At 45.5% G+C, this 20,723-nt stretch overlaps 1 protein-coding gene across 8 annotated transcripts in view; it reads right to left on the minus strand.

Moving 5' to 3' along the window:
• The window catches only part of BCL9 (BCL9 transcription coactivator), an 84,066-nt gene that overhangs the window by 10,949 nt on the left and 52,394 nt on the right, over window positions 1-20,723 (minus strand). For 2 of the 8 annotated variants that reach the window (XM_047725346.1, XM_047725339.1), the window contains exons 1-6: window positions 13,254-13,470; window positions 9,539-9,673; window positions 7,550-7,640; window positions 3,119-3,431; window positions 1,616-1,932; window positions 192-381 (exon numbers count right to left, since the gene is read on the minus strand). In XM_047725346.1, coding sequence (XP_047581302.1) covers window positions 192-381; window positions 1,616-1,932; window positions 3,119-3,171 — 560 coding nt within the window. In that variant the 5' untranslated portion in view covers window positions 3,172-3,431; window positions 7,550-7,640; window positions 9,539-9,673; window positions 13,254-13,470. Of the gene's footprint in view, window positions 1-191; window positions 382-1,615; window positions 1,933-3,118; window positions 3,432-6,828; window positions 7,470-7,549; window positions 7,641-7,979; window positions 8,005-9,538; window positions 9,674-13,253; window positions 13,471-13,731; window positions 13,752-20,723 lie in introns of those variants that run through there. The other 6 variants (XM_047725340.1, XM_047725342.1, XM_047725343.1 and 3 more) reach the window with 5 other exon arrangements.

Consider the following 20,723-nt stretch of genomic DNA (forward strand, 5'->3'; position numbering starts at 1 on the left):
ATGGTTGTCTCTGGGGAGAGAGGGTAGGGAGGTTTCATATTTTATTTTCTTTTACCCCTTTCTGTACTATTAACTCTAAGTGAGAATATCACCAGTGAGGGGAAAACAAGGATTACTCTTCAGTGGGAATAAGAACTTCAGTGTCCAAACGCACAAGCCACGTCAACAGCAAGACACAGCTGTTAACTTACTTATTGGCCATCTCAGTAGAAAACACATACACCACTTTGGCGGGAGTCTTCTGAGCAGGTGTGGGCTCCGGGGCAGTAGTCTGGCCATGGGAGGGGGTGGACGACCTGGGGGCTGCAGCATTGGATGGGGTCATCGAGTGTGGCGTGTGCTGGGAATCCTGGGACTTTATGTGGTCAGCAGAATTACATTCTAAAAGAATGAAAAGACTAGTGTCATAGAAAGAAGAAAACTTCTGCCAGCATTCACAGCACCACAACACAAACCCACCTTGAGAATGTCAAAGAGGAAGTACCCTGCTAAGAGGAAACCTCTCCACCTCATAAAAATTCCAGAACGCTTCTCCTGAAATGACCAATTACAAAGCACTCTCCCCCACCACCCCCAACCTCACCACCTCCTTCCTTCTCTATTACGCACCCTTCAGACATTAGCGCAAAGTTCCCTCCTTCCTGGAAACCTTTTTGGAACCTCTTGGGACTGGATGCCCCTGTGAGTTGAACCCACAGCCCCCAGATCCCCTGATTTCAGCATTTATCACATTTATTGTAATTGTTTAATGAGCCGCTATGCAGGTACCCTCAGATTCTTACAGCCAGCAACCAAACAGTGCTGACCACGCCCCCCACGCCCAGCACGTGCAGGCACTCCCACAGGCCTCCCACTAATACCGGGGGAAGAGAGGAAAGACAGGGAGCAATCGCCCAGATTTCCGTTTCTAATTTGGACTGGTGGGGGAGGGTGTCGCACTTCCACTCCTGGAATGCAACTTCATGCTCTGGCCTATAGTTAAGATTTTTGGTTTTATAGTAGGAGGAAAAACAACAGAAGTCATAGCCCCTGGCCCCACCTTTTTCCCAGCTGGCCGGGTTTTGCTGCCTCCCCTGTTTCTAGCACATGTAGCCACCCAGTCCAGCCACACAGGAATCAGCTGTGACAAACCCCACGGGTGCCAGCGCTTCCTCTTGTCACTATAGCTCTGGCAGAGTGGTGGCCAAAGAGTACAGACCCCAAGTCTTAGAGGGCGAATCTGACAGAGAAGAGGAGGAGAGGCCTGGAGAACTGCTCCAGTGTGGGCCCCTGGCGGACACAAACTGGGGCTTGATGGTGAAGAAGAAATAACAGGGAGGCCAGAAATACCCTTAAGAACATGGTGAGGGCCGTGGAACATCCGCCCATAATCCCCGAATCATGTGCATCTTCAAGAGCAAGGACTCCTCGACAGGGTGGTTCCCGACTGCTCTTCAGTCAGTAGGAAAACGAGAAGGAACAGTCCCATCTTAATAAGCTGTGAGGTGAGCTCCTGAATCTGATACCTACTCTCCCCACTTGGCTGCTCTTAGGCTCTCCGGCACCCACCAACGTCAGGGGCCTTCCCTCGGGAACGCCTACTTCCCTCTGAGTCTCAAAGATCTTATAGACATACCTTTAATGTCAGAGTCATCGTTTGGAGTCCCAGGATCTCTCTGATCAAAGGAGTCGGCGGAAATACTTCGCTCCCTTTTCCCCTTGCCCTTGGCACCATTTCCAGCCCCATTCTTCAGCCCCATGCTCCCACCTGGGCCAGGGAGTGCTTTAGGTGTATGGCCCCCACTCTTGGAGTCACAGGGGGATGGCTGGGATTGGCTGGCTGAGCCCCCCTGTTTACCCTGATTGGAGAATTTGGAATCCAGCTGGGGGTTTCCAGATGGGGACATCACTGTAGGGGGACGGACCATCACCTCCTGCTTTGACTTAGGGCTACTAAAAGAGACAAATAATAAAGGGAGATCAGATGCCGGATGCAGCCGGTCAGCCCAAATCAGGGAGAAGCAATTTTTAGAGTAGGTCAAGGAGACACAGAGGACTGAGTACCCGCCCTACCTTTCACCTCAGTTCCTTCCCCGCTCCCTCCAACCCTGCTCTCTTCTCAGTGCTAGGCACTAACTAACCCAGAGGAGGCTCAGGCAGAGTGGCCTGCCAGGTCTCGGGAACCCTAGAGTCACATGGGGACCCATCTCTAGGGCTTCTGTCAATAAAGGACAATGGTTTCTATGTACATAGAGAAGTGACTCTCACACTAAGACTAGCTCAGAGTAAACAAACAGGCATCGTTAAGATCAAAATACTATCCATCCCCTGGCTGACCACAAGGAACAGCTGTAACGAGAGCCTAGCTTCCCTGCTGGAAAATACAGCAGGGCCCAGAGGGCAGGAGAGGAAACCTGCTGGTGAGTGGCAGGTTAGGGAAACCCTCCCAGATACGAATCCCTCCAACAAGCAGTACCACACACCAGGGCATATGTGCTCACGGGTGCCCCAAGGGAGGAGGGAAAAGTTCTTTAAAAACCATCAATTTCAAGGGCGCCTGGGTGGCTTGGTGGGTTAGGCCTCTGCCTTTGGCTCAGGTCATGGTCCTGCGGTCCTGGGATTGAGCCCCACATTGGGCTCTCTGCTCAGCGGGGGGGGCCTGCATCCCTCTCTCTCTCTCTATCTGCCTCTCTGCCTACTTGTGATCTCTCTCTCTGTATCAAATAAATAAATAAAATCTTTTAAAAAAAAATCAATTTCAGTACTGTGGAATGCAGGAGAAAGCTTCACAGTGGGGGACTGGGGGCCAGTGGGGACATCCTAGGACCTTAGGCCTCCTCACCATCCCAGGCCTCGGTTTCCTCACATGCCAGGGTTAGTACACCCACCATACCGGGTGGATTCTAAGGTCCCTTCCCTTGTGCTTTGGTGAAGGGGGAGGGATGGCAAAGGGGCGCAGTTAGGGAACAACGGGCAAAGTGCTGTCCGAAAGTCTGACTGCACTGTAGCCTGTTGACTCGCCTGTTTTCTCTTCCTTTCCCCCATTTCTTCCACTTCAACACACTGTGCCCTTAATGAGTGTTCGAGGTCCACCTCTGACACTCCCCCCACGGGCAGCTGGGCAGGCCGCAGCCCTTACCTCTGTGTGTTTCCTGACGGAGAGTTCCTCACTTTAGGGTTACTGGAATGCATTGATTGAAATCCTGAGCTTGCAGTCACAGACAGGGATGGGCTCACCGAGTTCCTCTCGGGCAGCAGCAGAAAGAGCTGCTGAGGGCAGTGGCAGTGGCCCGCTGCTCGCTGGGGGCGTCCCTTAGTGCTGGCCACCTGTATGCCTTTTTCCTCTTTGTTTTTCTCTGCTGTGGAAGTGGGTCCTTTCCCCTTGCAGCTCCAGCATTCTCTGGGGGTGTGCCTCCTGCTGCCAAAGGGAAATCTCGCATCTCCAGGGCACACTACGGGAAAAGGCCACCCAAAAAGAGTTGGGATCAAAAACACAAAAGACATAAAACACCCTTACAACAGGATCGAAGGTAAGGCACTAGCCAGCTGGACAGTGCAGCCGCTGGGTTGCTCCTCAGCTTCCAGCGGGGTTCAAGGAGCAGTGGTGTCTGTGCTCTGACACTAAGGCCCCGGGAGAGTGAAAAGACTTTCTGCCAGGCACACTAGCCTCCTGCCTTGTAGCGTGGACCCAGTGTTTGTAAGCAGGTGAGGGAAACATTTTGTCTTCAGCCACATATTCTCCCTTCCATCTCTCTACTTCCAAATACAAACCCATCAAACACCTGGGTTTTTCTTTTCTCAAAACCATGCCTTGAAACTATAGGGTACTCCAAATCCAAAGCTACTATCTGGTCCTTCACCTCAGATGGCCAACAATGGCAATGAAATGTAACAAACCCATCCTAATTCAAACCACGAAACAAATAAATCTATGTTTCTATTCTCAGGGCCTTGAAGTGGGACACTGGAGGAGCTACTTCTGAAATCAGCTGTTGAGCCAACACCAAGTACAATCAGTTCTGCCCCCTGACTTCCATGATCTCTCTATTAAATTATGCCAAGGATGTGTCTTGCATTCTCACTGTTTAATGAGGGGGACCCTAGGCATGGGGAAGCATGGGAATGATCCATAATGCTGAAAGTAAAAGAACATCTCCGAAAGCTAAGATGTTTTCTGAGCCAATTTGCAAGGCTAATTTGAAGCATAAAGGTCAAGAAAATATTCCCAAACCTAGCCAGAGAACAAATGAGAAAGCCCTTTACTTAAGGAAGCCTAGACTAGATATGCTTTCAGTCCCTTCTCCTTCCAGGGTAGGTCCAACATGGCTTTCTGGTAACCACTGTCTCCCTCAGCTCCCTCCCCACCTTCTGCTATCTTGCTGCTGAGGTATGGGACCAAAGGAGGAGACAAGATGTAAGATTCTTGGCTGAAGGACCAAAGGGAGTTAGCAGGAACTCAGGTTCAGGTTCAGCTTACATACCCTTTGAGAGACTCCAGAACTGGACTAAGTTCTGGGAGCTCTAGCCCAGGTTTTGGCACTGAGTAGGATCGCTGTCAAGTGCTAAATGTCTCTTTCTTCATTTGGAAATTTGCAACAGGAATTTACAGAAGTTGTCAGTGTGCCAGATTACATTTTTTTCTTTTTAAGTGAAGAAGTCAGGAAAAAGAACTAGAATAAAATGTTATGGAATGTTCCTATGCCGACCTTAGGAGAAAACATCCTAAAACACAATTTTTGTCTCGATTACACTTAAGGTTGTATTTTTATCCACCCCCCCTTCAGCTTTTTCCTTTTTCTTTTTCAGTTTAAACTATAAAATTGATCGTGGTTGTCAAGTTTGACATATGTGATCATAAACCATTTCATAACCTCTCACTAAACATCAGGAATCACTGGAAAAACAGAAGTAGCAAATGAATCTTGCATGGACAAAGCCATCAGAAAACATTTACCTCAGGAACAGAAAAGCAGTCACCACCTAGATAGTCCTCTTCTGTAACTTCTGGTACTTTCTGTCTGCATCACACATTCTAGCACTCAATCATATGTCATACTGAATAGTCCTATGTGTATGTTTCATCTCCCTACATAGACTTTGTTCTTTGAAGACAGGAATCTTGTTTTAAAGTTCTTTGGCTTGTCTATAATCGTCAGCGTGATGTACTAAGATGTGGTTGGACCCTCTGTGATTTACCCAGCTTCTCCCAGAACAGAAACACCTGGCATTTGTGTTGCACTCTTTTTCCAAAGGAACTCTGAACATATTACAACTATCAAATTGCCTCAGTCTGCCAGGCATTTCTAATGAGCCAATAGCAACGATGATTTCTAATGATACTGTGAGCATACAACTCTTTAATTTCAAAGTACTCCTACAACCAGTCTCTTGTTCTCGCGAGTTGCTCAAGCTTGATCAACAGGCCTGTACAGATGAGTGGCCAGAGCGCACATGAGCAGAAGGCGGGTGCTCTCCCAGGTTTGCCCCGATCCTGCTCTTCCTCAAGGCCATCTTCTTACCATGACTTTATGGGTGGACTGTGCAGAAGGCTGAAACAAGCATGTGGACTCACAGAGAGATGGGCAACAAAATCTAGGGTTTCAACCCTTGATCTAGGGAGTTGTTGGAGGAAGTTACCCTAGCCTTGGCCTAAGCTGAGCAAAAAAAAAAAAATCCGCCTGGTGTCTTATGATATAGTTCCAAAGACTCAAATTAGGCTCTCGGGCTCCTACATTTACAGGGTAGGCTCAACCATTTTACTTTAAGAATGGGAAAAGCTCTTCCACCGAAGAGGCCTTCATTAGAGAAACACACAGATTTTGTCCTCTGCTACAAAGAAATCTCCTAACTTTAATATCTATTTATTCAACTCCCTTTCCTTCTTAGACGCTATATAAAATTCTTCCTAACTAGGGGTCAGGCACTCTTTTAAGTCCCTTCGTACTAAGCTCACTGACCACAGCACCAGGAGGCAGGTGCCCCTATTCTCCCTATCTCAGAGATAAGGAAACTGAGCCTCTGAAATGTTCAGCTGTCTGCCCAAGCAAGGTGGGTCATCTCTGAGTTAGCCAGACCCCAGTGTGTGGGAGAGCTGGCACAGGGCCGCGTAACCGGGCTGTGCTCTTTATCACTCCAGTGCCTGTCAAGATAGGGACTCCAGGGACAAGGGGAGCCAGTGTGCAAAATCAAATGCTTAGCAGCACAGTACCAGCGTGTGGGTGAACTACTGCTGGGATGACTACCATTCTCTAGCTCACTTGCTTATCCTGCCCACTGTCATTTCATATCTTGTTATCTCCAACTGTCCCCTTCCTTCCCGCCCTCCCTTCTGTCAGTGCATGGCTTGCTCAGGCTTAACAAGAAAAGAAGTCACCAAGTAGGACGTGACATGCTCAGCACCAAAACTGCAAACCCATTTTCCTAGTACCTAGCCCTCTCCTTCTTCTCTATTATTGAAACAGACAAAACAGCCCCCTTTTCCCCAGAGGTCAGTCCCACCATGGGTGGTGTAGGCCCCATCCCTTCTAGCTTTCTGAGAGCTCTCTCTCTCTCTCTTTTGGCCTTCCCTGCCATCTCCAGCATATTTCCAACCACTGCTTGGACATGGAATAGTCTCTTCCAGCATTGAGAAAAAAACAAAAAAATTACAGGAAAACAAAGCCCAGCTCTAGCATGCTATTATTCCCTTCCAGAGCCAAGTCTCTCCAGGGTTGACAAGCACACAGTCTTTACTTCCTTACTTGCCGTTCACCCTTTCGCCATTTTTAAACCAACTTCCCCCCCTCTACCCCTATCCGGATCACAGAAACCACTATTTTGGTTCAGGTCACCCCTGGCCACTGCTCTAACCTCATCTTACTCCATCTTGTAGACTGCCAGCTGATCACTTCCTTCTTGAAACTCTCCTCTTTCGGTTTCCATGGTGCCCCACTTCCCTAGATCTCCTCCCGCCTCTCCAGTCACTCTCTGTGTGCTCCCTGTGCTGGCCCCTTCTCTATGCGATGTCTATAACTCTGAGGTCCTCGGGACTCCATCCTGGGGTCTTTCCTCCTCTTGTTCGGTAAGCTTTCTCCATGCCAACCACTCCCAGTTTCCCGTCCCCAGCTCAGCTTCTGCCCTGTGGACCTGAACCCACAAATGCCACCTGGGCATCTTCCTAGATGTCAGACTTAACAAGATGGGCCAGCAATTCATCTCCAGATAGCCTGCCTCCCCAAAGTGTTTGTCCTTCTGTCTTCCACACCGTGGTAAATGGTACCCAGCTGCTCATGCCACAAAAACGGGCATCATTCCCGACAAGCCTCTCCCTCACCTCAAGCCTCCATCTTGAGTCTGAATATTTTTGCCAAATGAATGAAATCCTGGCTTCAGAATTTCATCTTCAGAAATGGAAGGCAGGGACCAAGAGTGATCTGTCCATACCTATATTCCCAGCACTTCCTATAGCACCTGGCATGTGGTACTCGCTCAAAAAATATCTCTTGAATAAAAGTTGGAAGCTTTTCCCCAAGCTCATCTTTTTAAGCCAGCAAAGCTCTCTAGTGCTACAATCCATCATCAGACTACTCACCAAAACCCCAAGGGTCACGATACTGCAGTGCTCATCCTGGAGGTGAGGAGGTGGAGGAGTTCAGGAACCCCCTTCTCAAAGGTCCCCTCACCTGGATGAGGATAAAGAAGAAAAATCTCTAAATGGCTTTAAAAGAAAATCAACTATACATCTTGCTACTGAATATCTTAAGAGCAGATTTCCTATGTATTCTAGAATGCGCGATTAAGAGGCAGTTGTCATCTCCCATGTAAAGGGAATCAGCTTCCAATTTTTAAAGAGTTTATTAGCCAATCTGTAGACATCTCAAGGTCCCTGAGACTTTCCCTCCTCCCCAAATGCACATTTTATTTTCAGAGACTGGGAAATACTAAGGGCAAATAAAATCAATGTTTCTACTTTCTAGATTTCTGGGCATTGAGTAGGGATAAAAAAAAAAAAAACACCTCACATTTTTGCTTCTGCCCATTCCTTGTTAGTGCAGGGAACTGGAGCTGACGGGGAAGGAGAAAGAGACAAACCTGCAGATATGCTCTTGAATTCACGGAGTGAACTCAGTTGCAGCCTTCCCTCCTCTGAACCCTCACTCTGCACAACAAGCACTCAGCAAGGAGAGGCATTTTCACATGCTTTTGTGAGAATGTGGGGCTGAACAACCTGGCCAGGTGATTTCCTGTGACTGAGTGCCTACTGTGTGCAAATGCTATACTGAACGGGCCTAGATGAGTAAGAAAACAATAAGCTACTGGTCAAGCAGGACAATTTTTAACATTAGTCCTCGTAAAACAGAATTATAACCGTGAGCCTCATCCTTTGCCCAGATTTTATAGTTCTGAAATTGCAAGGAAGAACCAAGTTCCAGATTGTCCTAAGGCCAAATTATTTCGGAATCTTTCAAAGGAGACTCTATAAGGTTGCCACAAAGTAGTAAATAAATTCACAGATTAATCTGACCAAGCTCAGAATCACCTCTACGATTCCAATTTCATTCTTCTGATGATCCTTTCCCACTTTCCTGCTCTAAGAAGTCAAGTTTATTACAACTGTGTCATGTTTAATGAAGTTCATTTTCTATGCTATGACCACTACTCCATAAAAGGCAGAGTATCAAACTTAGAATGTGGAACTAAAAGGCCACAGGATTCCATTCCGAGCTCATTCTTAACTTCTGGCATGCCAACTTCTAACAGCTTCCTCTCAGCAAAAGTACACAATGGGAAGAACAATCATTCCCCAACATGTGGAGGAAAAATCTATACAACGCATATATGCATGTACAGAAAACCCTGGTCCATACAAAATACTAATGCATGTTTTCATCCTCGAGGGGTTGGAATGCCTCTATTGTCCTTCAAGCTAACAAACCTGAAGCAGGCAAGTAACTTGTATCAAACTAAAGAGTCTTGACAAAAGTTAATGGTTCAAAAATGAATTTCTATCATTTAGAATAATGGCCACCCAAAGTAAAATTTCAGCACAAATGTCCCTTCTTTGTGAAATTCTCCTTGATTCCCGACTGTCCCTAGGAATGTCCTCTGGGGCCCTATAGCACTGTAGTCAACAGTGCTATTGTTAACACTTGAAAAACTGTATCTCTGTTATGTGTAGACAGAGAGCGCCCTGAGGAAAGGGTCGTCATCTTAGCCCCAACACCCAAAAGAAACTCAATAAATGCTGGGTGATTCAGGGATTATAATGAGTGTGGAGCTTAAGTTTTGCTACCCTTGCCTTGCATTTACACAAATCAATGAAGACATGCTAAAATACCTGTTTAACTTCCTACCACCTGCCTTTCCTATGAGGTGAGCTAGTGCAGAAGGTCAGAAAAACGGAAGGCAACTATGCTTACACTTTTGACTTGCATTTAACTTCATGACCTTTGCCCTGGGAACTGCTAAAATAATGAACAAATGTAGTTTTAACTTACAAGAGACCCTACAGAAACAAACAAAAAATCCAAAATATTCAGGTGAATCACAGAAGTCGTATGTTCATCATCAGGTTCCTCACCTTTCAAGATGTCCAATCTGCTCTCTCTTCTACATTGGGACACAGAAGAACTTTCCAAGAATGAGCTCTGCCTCCCAAACTGAAGGGAATTTTTAGGTCAAAGTGGAGTGACACCAGCTAGCCCCACATTCAGTCCTACGGGGGTGAGAAGAATAGAGAAGTTCATACCCCAATTCACCGATTGCAAAGAAAACCACCCATTCCCCAGTGCTCTGTGGCCAAAACAGTATTTGGAAGGAACAGTGAGAAAATAATTAGGTCAGAAATGGGGAAGGAAGGCAAAACCACTAAAACTCAAAATGCAAGATGGAGCAGTACAGCCCAAATCCATCCCACTGAAGCCAGGGTTGTTTATTAGAAAAGCAAAACCACTAGACACAAAAGCCTCCTGCTAATCATTGCTTTGAACTTTCTCCACGACCAAGAACAGTCACCAACAGGTGGCAAAATGAACTTTTACTTCCTATCTTCTTTATGTCCTTGTGTTCAGCATGATGGAGATGCTGAAAAAATATTGCAAAAGCCTAAAATGCAAGTGGCCAGAAGATACTTTAACTTTCAAAACTCTGTTGGTCTAGAGCAGGAGTTCTTGATATGGGATCCACTGGCTCGCATGGGGTCTACGGAGAGACTTTGTGGTAGCTGTGAACTTACTGGGGAAAACTTCCATCTTCACTCGCACTCATTCACCTCTAGCAAAAGTTTGCACTGCCTTCAATTGTGAAGGGAGGGAACAATCAGTGGTAGGTAGTATTAGCAATCCTGTGACTGTCACCAAGACGCACCACAGGACACTTCCACGTGGCATTATACTTGTTGCTGATATCCCAACAAAATGTTTATACTCATCCCTACTTCAAAATTACAGTATGGTGAGGACTACAGCTATGCTCTGTTATTTAATAGGTTAGAAAGAAGCATATAAATTACTGTATCATAATTGTTTAATATTTTGTTAACTGTTACCATGTCACTTATAAGACTATTGTGTTCCATTTTATGCATTTTAAAAACCCAAGTCTTGAAAGAGGTCTTACACTTCATTAGGTTGCCAAAGGGATATGTAGGAAATAGGAGGTTAAGAACAAATAAAGTTGTTCTAAAACAAATAAAGTTCCTACAGATTCTAACATCATAATCACCAGGGCAGACAGACAAGTAAGTTATTCTACCAACATTACTTCATAGCTGGAAGAAAATTAAGGCACCACGAAGCCAAGTAACATGTCCAAGGTCACTAAAATTTAGGATGGGCATCTGCCTAGGTGAGCATTCACAGCACGTATATTCCTACTCTTCCATGGGGACTTTTTCTTACATTCCACAATTGTCATCACTACAACTAACTTCCTACTAAATGGGGAAGAGTTATCACCTTTCAATATTAGTAGAAAACCAAAACCCAAACGATAGGACAAGATGGATGTATAAGGTACTCCTTTTCACTCCTTGATCAACTATACTGCCATAATTGTTACAAAGGCTGAATCTGGTCTGTTCTTGAGACAGAGTAATCTTTTAGAAGGGAGAAAAAAGTTGGGCTACATCATGTCTCATTCTCAGACACGTTCAAAGCACTTCGCAGAGAGGTATTCACTTGTTAAGTGCTGCAATGGGTTATGAGTGGTTAGGGCAGTGGTCTCACCACTTCATAAACGGGAAAACTGGATGATAAATACAAAAGATTGGTTCAAAGTCCTATAAGTCAATGGGAGAGCCAGTTTCCTGATTCCAAGTTCAAGGCTCTACCCATTATACCAAATCATCATGAGCAAATATTTAGTTGATTATAATGCTTGGGACACCTCTTCCTTTTTTTTTTTTTTTTTTTTTTTAACCCCTATAAGCCAGAAAGCATCTTCTTTTGATTCACAAAAGCAAATATCTCATAGAATAAATTCCAATGTACATAAGTACTTTTTCACCAATGCTAGTCATCTAAAAATCCAAGTCAGGGATCCTGAGCTCAAAAGCTACGTTACATACAAATTGCCTTCTAAGAAGAGAACAGTGTGGAATTGTTCCTTCATCTTTTAGTCAATGAGCTCCTTATCTATCTACCATATCTTGTGGAACTATTATCACCTTTCAACACTGTTATTACAAAATAATATTATAATGGTTCAATACCATTAGATCCTCGGTCCTAAAACTGTGAAATGTTACCCCTGCCCCAATTCTGCCTTAAATTTTCTCTTCTTATTTAAACAACCAATTAGTGGAATCCTCATTCTTCAAAGCATCCTTGCATCATCTAACTAACTTCTCCTTTTATTAACTCATCTCTGTCTTCAACAGTTTGAGTCTTTTTTCAATAGTTAATAAGGATATCTTTCTTAAATTTGTACTTAGGACCAAAACATTATTCACAGTAACATTAATTCCTTGCTAAATTTCCCAAATCAGTAGTATCAAGACAAAAAAACAAAATCAATAGAGCGATCATGTTGCAGAATCTCCACGAAGTCAAAGGTTCTTAACCCACACATGACTGTTACCCACCCATATCCTTTTGCCCTCCCAACCCCCATCTCTCAACTATTTTACTATTCATCCTTCCTGCTACTTCTAATTCATTATTTTGTGCTCTGTGCACAAGAGTCCAAATCTCTGGTCTAAGAATGAACACTTACATCTTGTATATTTCAAATGCTAGTAAACCACTACACATCACTGACCCAAATGAATCTCTTTACACAGCCACGAAATCACTTTCCCATTGCAGTCACTGCCAGTCTGCCTCAAAGCCTAACTTCACACCAATTCTATCTCATCTTAGAGTCTCTCCGCCAAGTGATAGATACTTTATGTCCATTTCTTTGCCTTGTCTACTAACTTTTTCGGTCCCCAACTGGAGTGCAATTTAAACTCTAAGTCCCTCCTCTCTAGCACAGACCAGGGCCCCTGGAGGACAGATTTGAGGCCTCCTCCTTCAGGCCTGGGAACCTTCAGGTAAGGCCCCCAGCGACAATATTACAGGTCTCTGGCCCTTCCCTCTGAACATAATAACCAACCCTGCTGTTGTGTTCCTTAGGATATCTCCATTTCACCAGGCTCACCCAACACTAACCAGTGACATCTTAATAGCCTTTGCAACTTTCAAAGGTCAATGACCAGGGTTCCACTTTGGAAATCACTGGTGTGTCCACGACCCCCACAATGACTCAGTGACCTACACATCACCACCTCACCTACTAGAGCCCTTTACTACTCATACATGCTTTTTAGCTTTCACTTCCCTTCATCCTTCAACAAGTCAGTGGCCTGCAAAGTCCCCTTTACCTCTCCATCCACCTCCGGGGTCTTACAGACCCCACCAAACTCAACCTGAATTCCCTTATTTAGCTCTCCATCTCGCCCCTCCAAAGCCCCTTCATCCCAGGACCCTGGGACCATCCCATCTCCTCACTTAGCCTCTCCCAGCGCTGCTTGGGACACAACCTCTAAAAAAATCGAGAGATGCCGAGGTCTCTTCCCCCCGCTCACAGAGCGGTGGGCAAAAGACGCCCCCCCCCACAGGTTTCCAGACTCAACTCACTACATCCGCAACCTCGACCCCCGCCCCTTTTCTCCCTCCCCCCCCCCACTCCCACGGCTCTCCGCGGCGGTGGCTACCCCTGCCCCCAAACCCGCTCAAAACACGCGGACGCGAACCCGGTCCCCCAACCCCCCGGCTCCGGTCCTCCCCTCCCCCTCCCCCCGAGGTGCCACTTACCCCCGAGGCGGGAGTGGAGGAGGGGAGAGGAGGAGCGGAGTAGGGGAGGGGGCTTCGGTCCGGGGCGGCTTTTAGCCCCGGGGGGCCGGGGCCGGGGCCGGGGCCAGCGGCAGCGGCGGCGCAGCGTCTCCCCCCGGCGGCGGCAGCGGCGGCGGCGGCGCCGTCCCACTCCCGCAGGCACACATAGGCTCCATTGTCCGCCGGCGCCTCCCCCTTTCCGGCTCCCCCCTCCCGGTCCCGCCCCTTCCCCCTCCCCTCGGCCCTCCCCCAGCCGCACCGCGCCACGAAAGGTACCGTCGGCCCCGCCTCGGACGCGAGCGGCGAAGTGCCCCCTCCCCCGGCCCCGGCGTCCCGCCCGGCGGGGGAATGGGAACTGCCCCTCCCCGCCTCGGCTCAAGGCCCGCCGCCGGGAAGGGCCCGCCCCCCTCCAAGGGAATGTCATTCGTCCCCCTCCCGGAACGCGCGCAATGGTACTAACCCAGCCGCTTCCTCCTCCCCTTCCCAGGCCTTCCCGTAGAGGTACCGCCTCCGGCGCTCCGCCCACCAAGTGGCCGCACCTCCTTGACCCCGCCCCTCCTTCTAACATTTTACTATGGAACCGCCCACCACCAGCACCACCTCCTGCTTTGCATGGACACGCCCACACGGTCCCCGCCCCAGTTCGTCACCCGGCCAGAGGTGACGCCTACTCCCCACCTTAAAGAGGCAGAGTCCTCTTTCTCAACTAAAAAAGCCTCCCAAAGGGCCGGTGGGGTGGGAGGTGCGGCCAAAGAGCGTTTTTTCTTTCCCGCACCGTCCTCCCGGCGTGCACACTCACCCGGACCTCCCCACCGCCTGCCGCAGCACTGGGGAGCAACCCGAGGGGACCAGCAGAAAGCGCGGAGGGGGGCAGGGCAGCGTGGAAATTTGGCCTTCTTTGACAGAAACGAATTGGAAGCTGCCAAAGGAAGGGGTCTTTCCCTCACACTTTCCTGCTGCGCTGGTCTCAGCCTACTCCTCCGTCTTCAAGGCAACCCCCCTCACGCCTCCAGGATGCCACCACCCTGCCCCATCCCTTCTCCGGTCCCCGGTCTTAACCCGTCAATCAGTGCACGGTGCTGGCGGTTGCCGGCTTTCTCCCCTCCCAAGGGAGCAGGCCCCTCTCGGGGTTGCACTCTTCTCCACCCTCTCCAAAGCCGATTCTTGCCAGGGTCCTGCGAACGCGGTGGCTGTTGCAGGGTCTCTCCTTCCACGTCGGGCCCAGCCCAGCCCCGCTCGCGCATTGCTACCTAGTGCCCTAGAGGACCTTCTGCTCAGATCCTCAAACGGCTTCACGACCGATTTTTTTAATCGAAGTATCCCTCCCCTGATTTTTCGCGAGGCCTGTGCTTTGCAGAGCTCGAGGCCCAGGCATCCGGCACCGTCCCCTGTGAAGTGAGAAGGTAACCCATTAGGCTGCACTTTTTCTCAGAAGGAAAATGACGACGCACGTTGCTGAATAAAGCTCAGATTCCGGCTACTCCTGTTTTATCTTTGTGGCCCTTGTTGCTGCCGTGACCAACTGTTATTATACAGACCTGTCTACTCACAGTCCTCCCCAGAACACACTGTTGTTCCATCTCTGTATATGCGCTTTGTGGAGTCTTGATCTTAGTTGTTTCTGCAACTATGAGCACTGGCCCCACAGCCTTTCTGAATCAGTTCAGTCAAGACTGCCTATGTTATAACGTACTGCGTATTCTGCCTAAAGATAGAGGCAACATGGCCAAGAGAAGTAAATAAATTTTCCTTGCTTTTGCGTCTACCACCCATAGTTTTAACCAGGATACTTAATTCTGTGTCAATTTTCCTGTTTATAAAATAGGAAACCGGGGCACCTGGGTGGCTCAGTAGGTTAAAGCCTCTGCCTTCAGCTCAGGTCATGATCTCAGGGTCCTGGGATCGAGCCCCACATCGGGCTCTCTGCTCAGTGGGGAGCCTGCTTCCTCCTCTCTCTCTGCCTGCCTCTCTGCCTACTTGTGATCTCTGTCTGTCAAATTTAAAAAAAAAAAATTTAAAAAAAAAATAGGAAATCTTCCTTGGGGCAATCTTTTAACTAATGGTGCTGGTTGTGAAGCATGTTGCAGGAGAACCCTGAATGATAAAGCTTTCCAAACCACTTAAAATTCTTGGGTGACCATGTAAGTTTCTATACCATGTCTCTCCAGCCTAGATCCTACAAAAAACTTTTTTTTCACAGCCAGATGTTTTCCCTTTGTCTCCCATTATGACTGAGGATATAAATAAAGAAAAAACATGATTGTACATTAAACAATATAAATCTAAGATCAATTGAAGGATTCCAAATGGGAAATAATTAAAATTCTTTTTTGTCGGGGGTGCCTGGGTGGCTTAGTCAGTTAAGCATCTGCCTTCAGCTCGGGTCATGATCCCAGGCTCCTGGGATGAGCCCCAAGGTGGGCTCCCTGCTCAAAGGGAAGCCCATTTTTTTTTCTCTCTCTCTGTCCCTACTGCTCCCCCTGCTTATGTTCTCTCTCTCTCTCTCTCTGTCAAATAAATAAATAAAATCTTTTTTAAAAAAGATTAAAAAAAACTTTAAATACTTTTTTGTCATGTTTTGGCAATAGGTGAGAACCTCTGTAAAAGAAGACAGGAGGAAAAAGTAAGGTACACACGTAGGGAAAGACAGCTAAACCCAGGAATACCGAAGAATCATTTGGGATTGAAGAAGTAGATGGAAAAAAGGGATTTACAGAGTGGACCTATAAGTGAAAACCACTGCTAAAATAAGCTCCTGAGTGGAAGTGTTCCAGCCCAGGTCACTTCTAACTTACAAGGCTCAAAGACAAGCTCATTCTAACAATACACGTACAAAAAAGTCTTAACCATTTTACTAGGCATTACACCCTCCACTCTATGTGTCGAAAGTCAAAATTATTTACTGAACCAGAAAAAAAATGTAAATGAATACTAAATGGGCAACTCCAGGGTGAAGGAGGAATAATATTAAGAAGAACGTGTGTTACAAGTCATGAAATCTACAGGTTAGAGTCTCCATAGCAATGTTAACTTAGCTACATTTGCACGTGGGATAGAACTGCGTTTTAAAATAGTATTTATTCTATCATAGTTTATTTTACTAGAATTTTTGTCTTCTGAATTTTCTAATTTCCATTCATTGCCATCTCACTTGAGAAAGAATTCTATTTGGCTATATAAAGATCTTGCAGGCTGTCTATACATAAATACTAATGGATAATGATGAAATCATTTTTAAAAGCATCCTATAAATAAACACTTCAAACTGTTTCTGCTACTCTAGAAATTCTAAGAGAAATCATTTTTAATCCAAATGGTACCATTGTTAAAAATAACGGCTTTTGACGTGAAAGAGACCTGGGTTTGATTTTTTTTTTTTCCATTTTGAAACTTGCTTCTCATACTGACGAGAAGCACTCACTGTGATGCAAACATGGATGGCATAAATTTGGCTTCTTAGTGCTCCAACTAGTCACAGTATCTTTTATTTCAGTTTTCCTCCAATCTTCTCTACCTGTAAATTCTGCTTTCAAAATGTTTCTGTTCCCTCAGCTCTTGATAAACTTACCCCGAAATTTTGGGGTTGGAAGGAAACCCATCCTATTTTATGGAGGAGAATTCTAAGACACAGTCGTTTAATGACTTGCCAAGATTATGCCCATTTTTAGGGAGTAGAATTTAAGTCCAACACTCTTCAGCACTGTTCTAACTCCCGCGGGTTGTTCATTCCCACTAATATTTATCATTGTAGAAGAGAACATGAAGTTCTACCCTCGGGATGATGAAAGTAAGACTCAGAAAGGTTGAGCCCAGTCAGCCAGCTGGTGCTAGGGCTGTAAGAGGCCCTACCAAATTCTTGCCTTGGTCAAAGCCCTTGGTTTGTCCACAATTTCCTACTTCTTATACTGTTCTTTACCAATTCATCTACCTCATTGTCCAGACCAAAACGGGCAACCCAAAGGAATACCACTAAGAGAGTCATTTGTGACTGAAAATGAAGGGTTAGGAGGGAATGGTGTCTTGACTTTCACAGTGCTCCTCCCCAATGCTGTAAGAAAAGAGCCCGAAACAATGTCTTTGTTAGGTTGCCCATGAAAAAGAAACAAATCTCCCTATCCCAGCTTTCTTGAGTTCATTTAAGTCAATGGGGAGTCTTAGAGATTTATCCCTACTGGGAAAATTTAGAGCTAAGTGTCTCTTTTGTGAGGAAGAAATGAATATTCCCACCCCCTTCCTTCCCAGCAGCTCCTCCTAGGACCATTGGCACTTTGATATGAGTGTGGGTCTCCTATGTCACCACAAATCTGCTGTCCACAGTCTGGGAATTAGAGGCACCCTCTCTGTGAATGCTCAGACAGATCTGTGATGGGACACTCAGATTTCTTAAAAAGGTGCCATCACCTCAAACCTATATGGTTGTGTCTCCTGCCCTCACTGTCTGGCTTCTTAAAGTCAAACTTTGTGACTTCCAGCCTGCTATTTTCTGAGCCCTAAATGATTGATACATCAATGCTGATCCTCTTCCCCCAGTTTCCAATTTCACACAGCCCATCATGGCTGAATCAGAAACAATCGGGGTACTCCATGTGCTCCAAGAACTCCTCCCCAAATCTCTTCATCTTCATGCCAGTTCTTCACATCTGTCATTATTGTCACACATCCCTTTTGCTCTTTAAATTTCACTAATTTACTATTTCATTTTATTCTTCAGCTCTTTCCCAACAACAATTCTGGGCAAATATTTCTACTACTTCATTTCATTTTCTTCTCCCAGACATTTCTCTTAGAATGTTGACCTTCAGATACACCTATTTTACTTTTCCTGGGTTCTACCTTCCATCCTGAATGCCTCCCACTTCCCACAGTCATCCTCTCCCCAGCTTCTCTGTAGCTGCTACACAACTGCTGCCGCTTGACTCTACCACCATGGTTTGCATCCAGGTTGCTCTCATTTGCCACAATGCCTTTTTGGAATCCTTGGCCACCCATCATTCCAGTAGTGGAAAGTCCTAATGCTGAGGTGTACCCACATTTTTGTTTCCACCCCTGCACTGCCAGACATTACTAGAAAACAAGAAAACCCACAAAACCAAAGAAAGTGGGTCCTGACCAAACTTCGGGTGATGAAACTTCAACTGAACTTTGTTACTATTACTTGACAACTCCTTCATGCATCTTTATAACCTCCTATATCATTTCCCACAACAATTATTCCAAATTTTATCTGCTACCTCTCCTACATTGTAAGACCTACCTTGTCATCTCACCCCACCACTAATGAGGCTTCTTGTTCGGTTATATGTCTTCCATTTACTTACCCCTCACTTTAGTATCTCAGTAAGATCTTTCGTACTCCAATACTCTTTTTCCCTCTTTCTTTTCATTCTCAATTTATCCAAAGGGTAACCTATATTCTCATAATTCCTTTTCCTCCTGGGTAATTAACCCAACCAACCATTCTACCAGAATTCTCTCTTCAACATGGTCAAACTTAATCACCCAAAACATCCAATGAATAACCTCTCCCTTCTTATAGTTTGAACTCCAAGATAAAATGATATTCTGGTTTTGTGCCCCCCCCCCACACCCAGTTTGAGATATTTTTGACACATAACATTGTATAAGTTACAGTATACAATATAATGATTTGATGTATGTATATATTGTGAAATGATCACCCTATTAAGTTCAGTTAACATCCCTCCATGCACACAGTTACAATTTTTTGTGTGTGTGAGAACATAAAGATCTCCTCTCTTGGCAACTTTAAATATGTAATACAGTATTGTTGACTATAGTCACCATGTTGTACATTACATCCCTGAACCTGTTTATCTTATAACTGAAAGCTGCTACCTTTTGAACACCTTCACCCATTTTGCCCCACCCTCTACTCCTTGTCTCTGGTAACCACCGATCTCTTCTGTTCTTGTAAGTTCGGGGTTTTTTACATTCTGCTTATAAATAAGATCATACAGTATTTGTCTTTCTCTGACTTATTTCAGTGAGCATAATATCCTCAAGTTTCATATGTGTTATTGCAAATGGCAGGATTTCCTTCTCTTTTACAGCCGAAGAATATGCCACTGGGCATATACACCACATTTTTTTCAATCCATTCATCTGTGATGGACAGACCTAGATCGTTTCCATGTCTTGGCTATTGTAAATAATGCTGCGATGAACATGGGGGTGCAGATGTCTCTTGAGATAGTGATTTCATTTCCTTCAGATATATATCTAGATGTCTGTCCTCTTCATTGATTTAAATTCCTCTTTTTGTCTTCTAATTGTGAATGTTCCTTAAAGCCTTTTGTTCGTTCATCTTTCCTCTCTACAACATCTCTCTCACTCTTCTAACTTCAGCCATTGCCCCTTTGGAGATGACCAACACATCTTAGGTCTCTGAGTAGGTATTTCTACCTACTCAGCTTGGTCATCTAGAGTCAACTTTACAGGTCAATAAAACAAATTCACCGTCTTTCAAATTAAGTCTCACCTCTGAATTCATCATCTTTAACTTAGCTTCAAAACCTTGGCATTCATTCTGACTCAAAATCTCCATCTATTTATCTCTTCTCAGTCACCGGTATCCACAAATTTCCCCTTAAATCAATTTCTTGTTTTCTGGTCCCAACTTGGGTCTGTTGTAATAGCCTCCAAGTAGTCATTCCTGCCCTCCTCAGCCAATTCTCCATGCTTCTTCCCGATAGATCTTCCTAAAAGGCCCATTTATTATATATTATAGGGCCCCTCTGCCCTAAGATCAACAGTGTGGCTTAACAGGAATAATATCGGCTTGAGAATCACCTGCACCTGGGTTTGATTGAATATTGGATGGCAATTTACTAGCCAAGTAACTTCAAAAAGAAAAAAAAAATGGTCTTTTCTTTCTCATTCATTATAGAAGTAAAGTGTTTAGATCATCCATTTTAGAACATAGCCTGGGTACACAAACATTTAATATCCTCTACCTTTTAAGGTAGTTCCTAGTCTTGACCTGCATCTTGAGAACAAAATCGTACACTTCTCTGTGTTTTGCAATCATTTAGTAGTTGCCATATTAAGTGAGCATCTACTATGTGCAGGGTATCTTGGGGGAGGTATAAAAAATGAATCGGGTATTCAATGTATCAAATTTTGTCCTCAAAGTCTAATTAGACTTATACGGGGGAGTCATTCATTTAAAAAAAGGGGAGGGTTGTAGGGGGCTAGTTCAGTAAATGGCAGGCATCATGCAAGGTACCAAAGATTCAAGTGAATGTAAGATAAGTCCTCTCATGCTGGGACCTGGGCTCAATCTAGTTAAAAATACTGACAAGTGAATACTTATAATCAATTATAATAAATGCTATGAAATGGATAAATACCAGGTGTTTGGGGCACACAGAAGAGAGGCATCTAATTCAGACACGAGAGTCAGGGAATGCAACAAGACCTGAGGGGAATCTG

This window comes from Lutra lutra, chromosome 4, assembly GCF_902655055.1.
Source record: "Lutra lutra chromosome 4, mLutLut1.2, whole genome shotgun sequence".
Taxonomy (NCBI): domain Eukaryota; kingdom Metazoa; phylum Chordata; class Mammalia; order Carnivora; family Mustelidae; genus Lutra; species Lutra lutra.